The sequence below is a fragment of the Hetaerina americana genome, unplaced genomic scaffold (genome assembly GCF_022747635.1).
Source record: "Hetaerina americana unplaced genomic scaffold, ioHetAmer1.1.p SCAF_4, whole genome shotgun sequence".
Lineage (NCBI taxonomy): Eukaryota > Metazoa > Arthropoda > Insecta > Odonata > Calopterygidae > Hetaerina > Hetaerina americana.
Genome location: NW_027286985.1, coordinates 10,754,790 through 10,766,858, shown reverse-complemented (window position 1 = coordinate 10,766,858; position 12,069 = coordinate 10,754,790). Strand labels below are relative to the sequence as shown.

The window sequence follows — 12,069 nt, the reverse complement described above, 5'->3', positions numbered from 1 at the left end:
GACTGTTGTTTTCGATATTTTTCATTCGAGAGAAGGGAGAGTAGATAAATGAGTTACGAAAACAAAGGGCGTACGATATGAAGAGGAGAGAGACTGCTGCTGAACGCTGAGGAAAACAAATTGGTGACGTGCCAGATTAATTAATGATTGGCACGAAGAATGAGCTTGTTGAAATGATTAGTTGACAAAGCTACCTGAAAGTGAAGGACGCTTAGTGAATGTGTTGCATAAATCGAATTTAAAGAAGGGGGCACTAGCTTTGGTTCCAAGTTGACACTACATACGAAATGTTGGAAGTGGCTCACTCTTCTCCTGCTTTGGTGCATAATATTGTGTGTTTGCCTTTAAGCTGAGTTTATTTTTAATATTCCATCCGGCCAAGCTGGCGTCGAATAACAAAAAAGAGGAAACTGTAAAGGTACACCTCCCTACACGGCGGTTGCATGGCGTCAACCCCAGGGTTAGTGACTCGGTTTGGAATAAGCCGGAGACCAATTTACCGCTTACAGAACCCCTGCATGTTCACAGCAAATCTTCACAGAAAAAGAATGGCTCTACTGCGGGGAATAGGGGCACATTGGACATATTTGGCCAAGGCAGTGCTGTTACTGTAGAAAGTGATAAAAACGCATCTCATCATGCCACAGCCAGCTGGGCTGAATCTTCATTTTCAAATGTGTATAACCCTTACCCGACAATTGAGAAAAGAGAAAAACAAGAAATAAAGCCTCTGTCTTTGGAAGACAGCTATGAACGCCTTAAACAACAGGAACAAGAATGGAAACTGAAAGCCAAGCTCTCCAAAGAGGAGGCCGATGAAAAAGCAGAAGTTGTGGAAGCTCTGAAGAAAAAAATTGCCGAACTAGTGGTAAAATTGCAGGAGGAGCAAAGAGTAAGGCTCTTTTATTTCATGGTTAAAGTTCTTTTATCCTATAATAGTAATCCATTCAGGCTTCACAAGCAGGGGTTGTACCCGTGATAATAATTGATTCACTTACGCGTACAAAGTTGTTGCCTAATTTTAAGAACTTCAAATTGAACTTTTATATGCATCAGTTGAACTATTGCCTGAAGTTCATAATTATTGGAGAGCTAATTTTCCTCTTTCCGCGTTAAAAAAAATACGAAAACTCAAAGAAGACATTGATGGAAAATATTTCATGAAAGCTTGTCAATATTTATTTTACTATTAGTGTTTACATAGCGATCGGAGTACTGTGACATTCCGAAGAAGTACTTTCTGTTTTTATATAGTACCTTTGTTACAGGAGGGGATATTGTAATTAATGCTCGTATACAGGCACAAAATAGGTACACCCCACAATTTCATGGCTTTTATTTTGGGTTTCTGAGCCCACCGAATCAGTACACACTTTTTAAATGATTTCAGTTGTGGTCCTCTATGGGATATGCTGTTAGCTGACAGTTATAAATCTAAGCTAATATGAAATGTAACAACAATGGCAGAGCCTTTTTGGTTTTAAAATAAGACATATTGGGAAATTAAATCTACATGTAGGTCATGGAAGTGGATAAAAGCATGTGTGAATAAATGTAAAACCTCTATGTTTAGCACAAGATTTGATTTAGTTACTTTCTGATTATATTGCATTGGATTAATGTAGAGCTAATCTAGACTCAAATAATTCCTCTCCGCTTTCTTATTTTTTCTTATTTCTTTCAATTTTTCAGGAAAAACTTCATGAGAAAGAGAGGTATAAACTTATAAAGGATGATTACGACGAGCTTGGCAGAAACTTGGATTGGCATAAAAAGCAGCTGCATGAATGTCAAGTTGCAAGAGACAGAGCCCAGAAAGACCTGGATGAAGAAAAGCAACGGTCCCCAAAGTCTTCTGGAAAACGTTTAATCGATGGAAATCTTGGAGATATTCAAGGGTCTTTGGCTGTGAAATGTGAAATGACTGGCTTGTCACCCTCCGTGGAACCCACGGCTTTGCCTGACAGATTGGAAGATAGCCAGAGGTGGGTCAAGGAAGAAAAGGCTCACTGGCAAGCTATGGTGGTAGAGTTGGAGGGGCAGGTGGAGGCATGGAAGAGGGAAGCAGAGATGCACTCGGATGCTGTGAGCAAGAGCGAGAAGGAGCGAGCCACTTGGCTCGGGAGGATTGCAGAGTTTCAGCAAAGGCTCGAAGAGCACACCACTGACTTGGAGGGGTTGAAGAGAAAACTTAAGGACTCAGAATGTAGATTTGCGGAAGAAGAAGAGAAGAGAAGGGCAGCTGAGGGAGAGAGGGAGGAGTTGAGGGCTGCTCTGCAAGGAGCTTTGAAGGAAAAGTCTACTCTGGATGGAGCTGTGGAATGCATTCGGGATGATTTTGAGCGTGTACGAAAGAGCTTTGAATTAATGAAGTCCATATTGGCGCAGAGGGAAAAGGAGCTTGCGGATATGAAAGCAATATGCTGTAAAAATCAAGCAGGAACATTGGGGTTAGAGCAACTGGGGGAAGGAGGAGGAAAGGAAATGAACATTTCAGAAAGTGATTTACAGAAAGATGAGGCATTGCAAAATTACAGTGTGAATGTGGTCAGATCTGTAGAGTCTTCAGACGTGCAGTGTGCTAAGGATTTTAACGATGACAAGATGAAAAGTGTAAAGGGTGTTTCAGAGCCATCTAAAATATCTGAGTCTTCCTCTGTGGGTGCATCCCCCTGCTGCCTTGCTTCAATGGAGCGTGTGGACTTTGAGTGGAGGCAAAAATATAGGACCAATGTGAGAACATTAATTAAAAAGTTAAATCAGAAGCAGAAGAAGTTAACAGAATCAGAACATTCTAAGAGAGATATTTTAGATCCAGTCAAAGGTTCAAAACTGCCTTTTTCAAAAAACATTCTGCCATTTGAAATGTTACCTGTGCCTTCAAAATTTAATGATTCTGTTATCATGCAGCTTATAAGTAAAGGCCAAGAAGTAATTGAGAAGAGTAACATCAGCTCAGCAAGTACACTAAAATCTTCTTTAATCTCACTGGAAGAAGAAGTGAGTAATTTAGAGAACAAGATAAGGCTTACTTTCTCATCTGAGCACAATCAGAGGTAATTTCTATTTCTCTCTAATAATAAAATGATAAGTACCTCAATTGAATGCCCCAGTTAGTCTTTCTCTTTTGAAGCGGTTCATATATTTCGTTCTACATGTGACATGACTCTGGAGACTGAGAAAGTTGATATTGTAAGTTATTATTTAGTATCAGGACTTGTACGAATTACAGCAAACAAAGCAGGTTTTTCACATTTGAAAAAAAATCCAATTACCATTATTTGTCTAATTTTGTAGTCAATAGGCAAATGATACAGATAGATTTTACCATATGGTTATTCTTATATGAAATATATGAGTATATATCGTATTTTATTTAAATGAAGAAGCATTTTTTATATTTTTCATAACATTTATTGCTAAAACTTCTAAAACAAATCAACAAAACTCAAAAAACGTCGACTGTCTTGCCGAGATACACCATCTCTCGGGAATTCAATAGCTAGTGTGTAATGCTGTCATGTTCAGTGGTTATAATTGGTGTAATTAATTATGATAATAATTATGCATTTATTATTCCGGAGATATGTTGCATATGCATACACAAATATATAAGACACGTCAAGTATAAATTTCACAATTTTAGAAGAACTACACAACATATATACATTCACCAATTCATTAGTATATTTATACATTAATTGGTTAAGGCAGAATTGATGTGTAGTGACAATTCTATGCACTATCTATTTCTATCTAATTCTACAATTCCTGCTATTCTTTTACAGAATAGAACGTATTATTTTTTTAATAGGTTGAACAGATTTTTCTTGAAAATAGGTAGTTTTGTTTCATATTTGATTTCATGGGGAAGTTTATTGAATAACCTTAAGCTCATTGCTTTGGGCCCATGAGCAGTATTGTGTGTCCTGACAAATGGCTGGTGCAGGTCCTTGTATAGTGACTATGGTAATCGTGGTTGCACTCGTACTGAGAAATATTACCCTTTGCATGCAAGATGGCAATATATATATATATATATATATATATATATATATATATATATATATATATATATGTATATATATACATATATATATATATTATATATATATTTATAGATATATATATATCTATGATTTTGTCGACGTAACACTGAAGTGCCGAATAGTACATTACACAGTAACAAACAGCATAGAAACACAAAAAAGAGTGATTGTGAGTGATCTTTTTTTTTGTTTCTATATTGTTTGTTACTGTGTAATGTACTATATATATATAGTACATCATATATATATATATATATATATATGCAAGAAGCTTGAAGTAAATCAGTTTTCTAGTGAAGTTAATTGTGAATTATGTGCTGTTACCATAAAGGAGTATAATGTTATTATTGTGTGCGTATATCGATCCCCATCAGGTGATATTAATATTTTCTGTGATAAATTGGAGCAGAGTCTTATGTGGTTCTCTAGGCTGGGTCTCGAAATCATTTTATGTGGTGATTTCAACGTAGATATACGTCATTCATCCAGTGCTTCTATTGCTCTCACTTCTCTGATACAATCATTTAACTTACATTGTGCAAATAGGGAACCAACAAGACTTGACTCCTGTCTGGACAATGTTATTACTTGCCTAAACACTGAACAGTACTGTATCAGGGTCATCGACCCTGGTTTATCCGACCATCTAGCTCTTAATTTCCAATTCTCAAACAAAAAGTGCCAAAGTAACACAACAGGTAGGACTACCCATACTTTCTGCCATCCAATTACCTTTCATGGGATTGGTGAATTGAAATCACTCCTATCAAACATAACCTGGTATTCTCTGCTCACCTTTGCAAATGGCAATGACAACTTTGCTTGCTTTTTTGAAATTTTTTTGTCCTTCTTCCAACAGTGTTTCCCCAAGAGACTTGTGAATCATTCATATAGTTCCAAAAAGTCCCTGAAATGGTTCACTCCCGAGCTTTCTGAATTACGATTGCATGTAATCCAGCTGCGTCAAAAGTACACTCGCACTGGCAATGATGAGGATAAAAGGACATGGAGACAACTTAAATCCTTTTATAACAATCAAATAATACATTCTAAACGTAGCTTTAACTCCGGTCATATAGGTAATGCTACTAACCATTTAAAAGCAGCCTGGCAGGTCATAAATAAGGAGATTGGTCATTCGAGGGGCGACCTGGACCTTCCATTTAAGCCTGATGACCTGAATAAGTTTTTCATAGAATCAATTGCTGACCTTGTGTCAAATTTTGATTCAACTCCAAGCACTGCCTTGCCTCTTCTTAATAATTCACCAGCAACATTATCTCCCTTCAAATGGAAATGGATTACGGAAGACGAAATCCGTCAAATTATCAAAACCTTAAAATACTCTAGATGTACTGATGTCTATGGGCTATCGGTCAACTTAATTAAAGATCTTGTGGGTTTCATAGAGGTACCCCTGGCGCTAATTCTAAATTCTTGCTTTCAATCGGGCATCTTTCCTGATGCTTTGAAAATATCAAAAACGATACCTATTCATAAAAAAGGAGACAAAACGTTACCGTCCAACTATAGGCCTATTTCTTTAATACCGGTATTTGGAAAAATTTTTGAAAAGGCTATTAAGGTTCAGGTTTATGAGCACTTTCAAGTTAACAATTTATTCTCTCCTTCGCAATTTGGCTTTCGTTAAGGCTACTCCACTACTTCAGCTGTCGAGTCCGCAATTAATCAAATTCTAAATGCTTTTCTAAGTAAATCCTCCATTGTTATAACTGCATGTGACCTTTCTAAAGCATTTGACTGTGTTGCTCATCCAATTCTTCTGGAAAAACTTCATTATTATGGTTTCAATGATCTTGAATTACAATTTTTTGAGTCCTATCTCACTGATCGATCCCAATGTGTTTGCACTAATAACAATCTTTCCTCACCCCTGAAATTAGTCTATGGAGTTCCTCAAGGATCAGTCCTTGGCCCTCTTTTATTCCTTATTTTAATTAATGACCTACCGTCAAATGTCTCCTGCAAGTCCATACTCTATGCTGATGATACCACTTTTGTTCACGAGTCTAAGAATGTTAATTCTAGTACTATAACCAATTGGTGTTTATCAGAAGCATCAAACTGGTTTTCTGCAAACGGTCTGGTTTTAAATAATGATAAAACTCAGTCCCTGGTCTTCTCACTAAGTACCATATCTAATCCCCCGAGTACCATTAAATTACTTGGTTTCGAACTCGACCAAAAATTGACTTGGGAGCCTCACATACTGGGCACACTTGGAAAATTGTCAAAGGCTGTGTATATGTTACGTAAACTCAAATATATTATTCCAAAAGAGTTCCTTATTCAGGTATACTATGCTTTATTTCATTGCCACATTGACTATGGTATTGTACTTTGGGGCCACTCACCTTCCACAAATATGTTATTTAAGATGCAAAAAAAGGCAGTCAGAATTATTTCCTTTTCACCCCCAAGAGAACATTGTAAACCTCTGTTCTGTAATTTGGGCATCATGACTCTGCATAGTCTGTATATCTATAAATGCCTATGTAATGTCAAGGAAAACCTTAGCTCTTTCGAGAAAAGGTCTAACTTCCATTCTCATAATACAAGGAACAGCGATACACTAGACATTCCCTATTGCAGATTAGCCAAGAACAGCAATTCTTTCAATATTCTAAAAATTCGTTTGTTTAATAGATTGCCCTCTGAGGCTAAAGTTGTGAGTGTGCCCAAGTTTAAGAAAGTTATCCGGAACTGGCTGACTAAAAAAGCATTCTACTCAGTAAATGAGTTTTTTGATTCAAAAATTGTGTGGTCCATGATAGACATACAATCATTTGTCTCACCAAATGTATTTTGACTGTAATATGTAATATTTGATTTGTAATATGTGTTTATGTAACCATAATCTCTAAACTATGTATCTCTATGACGAAGACTATTGCAAAACTATTTTGTTTAATGTCCAATAAAATTATTATTATTATTATATATATATATATATATATATATATATATATATATATATATATATATATATATATATATATATATATATATATATATATATATATATATATATATATATATATATATATGCAAGGTACAGTTAATAAACCAAGTCTTTTGACGAGAGGTTTGCATGGTGCATCGCAAGGAGCATTGCTCATAGTACCTACCATAATAAATACCTGTATCCGTAGTAATTGGATATAAGGGCCTCTAAATTTACAGAATATCTAATATTTCTAATGAGGAAGCATGGGGATCTTAGCTTTCTACATTATTTGAAAATGTGTTCCTCTGAAGACATTTTTATGTGCAGGGTAACTCACTGGAATTTTAGGGAATGCTTACACCTCCTATGTATACTGAGATTGTAGTGGAAACTTGTTTTTATTAATAAAATAAATCAGGATGGACTTATTCACATTGGGTCTTAGGTAGTTAAGAAGACGCCATTCATTGAAAATCTGAGCTACTTCAGCTGCTCCTTCTGTCAAACTACCTACCGAGGAGGCTAACACAATGATATTTGTATCCTCAGCATACAGTAATGGGTCTATTCCCTTAATGAACTTAAGTTTATCTGGTAGGTCATTGATATAAATTAAAAATAAAATAGGACCAAGTACAGAACCCTGGGGATTACCCAGTGTTTTTTCTCTTCCAGGAGAAACAAATATGGAGCAATTTTTTGAGAGCTCCTCATGCTGATGCCATTCACTTTGATATGATTCAATCCATTTGTAGGATGTGCCTGATGTATTTGAATTCATTGTGGATGTGTACAAGCTGCAAATAATCCATTGATAAATGCTCTTCTTCCGTTACGTTTTTGAAAGTCATAATTCAGGAGTTAATAGTGTATAACAGAAGGGATATTCAATTGTTCCCGGCTCAACTTTGTGGAAGTTCATGTTTATGAAATGAAGGGATGCTTAGCCTTGTGTAATACATAGTGATTGAAATCTTAAGTATCCCATTTGATTTTTTTCCATTTATATGAAAATTTATTCCTTGAGTTGATGCTTGTAACTTTTTTATGCAAGGTGCTATTCATAAGTTCCCAGGGTTAATAGGCCGATTCAATATAATTTATCAATTGATTCTAGTGTTCTCACGATTATTGGTACTTCTAAATTTGTACATTGTGTTTCCCGTTGTATTTATTCATTGGGACCACAACTTCACTATTATTTAGGGAAAAAGGCTTGGCCAATCTGATTGGGATAAATCAAGTGGATCCTTGTTAGGGCAATATTTATCACATCTCCTTTCAGTTAAGCCCAGTACTTGCTCACTATCAATTGCATTATCAAGGCCCCCCAAGACAGCAATTAAATAGGATCAAAATAAATAAACTTCGATCACACATGAATGCACAGGGAGCAGATTCCCTAGTGGTCACTGTAGATTCAATATGTCGCAAGAATGCTGACATCCAAAGAGATGGGTAGCAAATGCATATGTATCAATACTGAATTGGCCAGCCAGTTGAAAGTCCCATTGTTTAAGGGATATCCCTCTCTGCTTCTCAAGCAATCTTCTCTGTCCAAGCATGAACACACAGATGTTCTATGCAAGTCTCTTTTTTCTCTCTCCCTGCTGACAGTATGACAACTCTCCACCTGGAGAAGTCAGATTTTAACCAGTGGAAGATTCATAACCTCTACATGAAGTTTTCATTTAGTTTCTCAAAGATAAACTTGCTTTCATGATATGGATACCATTATGTCCTTGTTCTCAAGAAATCACGCAATACCATACATACGTTTCTTCAGAATTTGTCAAGGTATAAACAGCCTAAGTGTTTAAAAATTGGCTTCAACCTCAAGGACTGTGGCGTGTCGCGCACGACTACGAATGCCTGTGACATTGTATGCATGGTATTTCGTCACAACATCTAATTCCTTTAAATACCCCAAAATTTTAGAGTTTAAGATGATGCCTCGATAGCTTAACTGGCTAAAGCACTCGACTGGACATTGAGGGATCTGGGTTTGAATCCTGGTCAAGGCAAGTGATTTGTACACTCTGAAATTGTTGCATTGAAATGCATATTAGTAGATGACTCCATTAAATGTTACTGTTGCGGCATCTCCCACAGTTTCTTTGGAACACACTATGTAGTTTTGGAAAGTTTGCTATTTTTTTGTGTGAGAGACATGTTTGTAAGCTACAGGTTAAGGGTTACAATTATGTAATACCTCAATGAACAAAATTATGAAATACCTCTCATGAACAATATTTATTGACCATAATTATATTATTATAGTATACATATTTACCATCGCTCTTAAGTTGTCCTTTAAGTTGGAATTGTATGACTATTAGTAAATTCATAGTTTATTGCTCTTAACCTGAATTATCTGCATATTTTCAAATCAATCCCTATGTATATGTTTTTTTAAATGGATATTTTACTGTCTCTAGGAGATATGCATTGCCTGTGAAAATTTTGTTATGAATATCCGTAATTAATTTTTAAAAAAATGTTCATGAAATGTACTCATCATAATCAAGAAAACTATGGTAACAGTGAACACTATTTCTTATTTTAATAAATGATATCCATTAATTTAAAACTAGTTTAATGAAATAATACATTAAAATTACTCAATTAGTTTATCTTTTTTTTTACTTTCAGAGGAATCAAGACTACAGATTTCAACTCTGTGGAACAGTAGCTATATAATAGAACTATGATAACATTAATGAATAATGTGTTGTAAACACTACATTGGTAGCTTCTAATATCATCCAACCTGTGGCCTAAACCAAAGAATTTATTAGGTATTTTTTACAGTTTTGTCTTTTTATTTATAACAAACCTTGAAAAGGTTATATTTTGCACAAGTTATGGAATACGTTCCATGTATTTGCCAAATGGCCATTGTTTTTAGGCACTAACCAATTGAAATTAATATCTAGTTTGTCCTAGATAGCTTCAAAAGTATTTTCAGAAACTCATTGATGAACTACAAGAAATGCATATGACTTGCATTATTATATCAGGTTTGTTTAATGAATTTAAATCAGTAATGGACTGGAAAAAATTTCTTTCCTCCATAGATAGACTTGGGAAGACCGTTAAGTACCTACGTTGTTTGTCAGAAAGAGGGAGGAAAGATCAATTGTATGAAGACAGTGGTACTCTTGCAGTGAGCTATAAACCTCAATAATGTGAAAAAGTGTTAATTTAATGTACAAATCCATAAATGCAGCATTTTGGCATTGAAATCAATCTTCACTACTTTGAAAGTGAGATGTTTTTGTATGGGCAGTAATGGTCTTGATTTTTTAAAACAAATATTATTTATCCCTAAGGATATACTGAGGGTAAATTCAAGGGAACTTTGAGATATGCCACAATACTTATTATTAAATTAAAATGTATGTGCTTGCATATGAATTGAATGAAACTCACAGTAGAATTTTTAAATTCATATATTAGGTTGATCCCAGAAGTAACCGACCCAACAAAGAAAACAAAGATTTTGGAAAAAATGTAATTATTTGTCAACATAATCTCCTTTCAGCTCTATACACTTTTCCCAGCAGCGTTCAATAAGTTTGATACCCTTTTTACGATAAGAACTGTCTTGCTCCTCAAAATAGCGATTAACTGGCGACATCACTTCTTCACAGTTGGAAAATCTTTGACCATCGAGCCAATTTTCGAGTTTGCAAACAGAAAATAATTCAAGGGGGCTAAATCTGGTGAATAGAGTGCATGAGGTAGAAATTCCAACTTTAATTCATGAAGTTTGGCCATTGCAATAGTGAATTTGTGAGCTGGTGCATTGTCTTTATGAAACAACACTTTCTTCTTAGCCAAATGCAGCTGCGTTTGCTTGATTTCTTTACTCAAGCATTGCAATAAGTTCGCATAATACTCGCCGTTGATATTTATTCCTTTTTCAAATTAGTCAATAAAAATTATCCCCCGTGGATCCCAAAAAACCGACACCATGACTTTGCCTGCAGATGAAACAGTCTTATCCTTCATTGGAGCCGATTCTCCCTTTTGAATACATTGATCCAAATCCATTCTTTTGTCTCAGGTGTGAAGTAATCGACCTATGTTTCATCCATGGTTATGAAACGGTGCAAAAATTCTGCTTTGCTGCTGTGATACTTTGCTAAACACTCAATTGAAACATCTTCACGACACTGGTTTTGCTTGAGTGTAAGCAAATGCGGCACCCATCTTGCTCACAGCTCTTTTGTCCAAATTTTCAGTTAATATGTGATGTACCACACTTTTTGAATAACCTACTATGTCATAGCTCGCGTAGTTTCAGTAAACGATCATCCCCTATACTTAGTGGATTTTCTTCACTGTTTCTGGAGTCGTCAACTCAATTGGTCGACCAATGCAATGGTCATCTGGACAGCTCGTACGGCCTGCCCTCTGCTACCCAATATTTTACTGTTGTAAACAAAGGAGCCGACTCACCCAGAGTAGAATCCAGTTCAGCTTTTATATTGGTTGGGCTGAGGCCTTTCAAATAAAAGTATTGTATCACATGCCAATGACCAATTTTCTCCATTTGCACAAATTCCCTGAAAACGTTCACTATTGATGACTGCCAAACAAATACTAAACAACATGGTATCTTCCAACTTGAAATGTATGCTTTATAGATAGCATACTTTCTAATGCAGTGGTATTTTTCAAACAACTACCACCATGTAGGAAGTGGTTCTTTCGGGTTTTCTTCCGAGTGTATCCATTTTCCGGACAATATTTCGCCAACGTTCCAGTTGGCTTCCTCAGGTCCACTGAAGTGCCGATGCAAATGCAATTGAAATTGCAAAAACACCCAGAAATTTCAACCGCGAGGACGGCTACCCCCTCGCCAGCGCGTGGAAACGTGTCCTCAAGGATTTCAACGAATCAGAGCACACCTCCACAAAATAGGCGCCAAACGGAGGGTATATATATTGGACCAAAACCTGCATCGAAACTTCAGTGGACCTGAGGAAGCCAACTGGAACGTTGGCGAAATATTGTCCGGAAAATGGATACACGCGGAAGAAAACC

General features: G+C 36.0%; 1 protein-coding gene across 1 annotated transcript; it reads left to right on the top strand.

The window, feature by feature from the left end:
• The first annotated feature begins 89 nt into the window (after positions 1-89).
• Positions 90-10,488, top strand: LOC139691943 (uncharacterized). The gene is made up of 3 exons (XM_071589899.1): positions 90-892; positions 1,693-3,056; positions 9,670-10,488. The coding sequence occupies exons 2-3, from the start codon at positions 1,921-1,923 to the stop codon at positions 9,707-9,709; spliced, it is 1,176 nt and encodes a 391-aa protein (XP_071446000.1). The 5' UTR covers positions 90-892; positions 1,693-1,920; the 3' UTR covers positions 9,710-10,488.
• Positions 10,489-12,069: the final 1,581 nt, after the last annotated feature.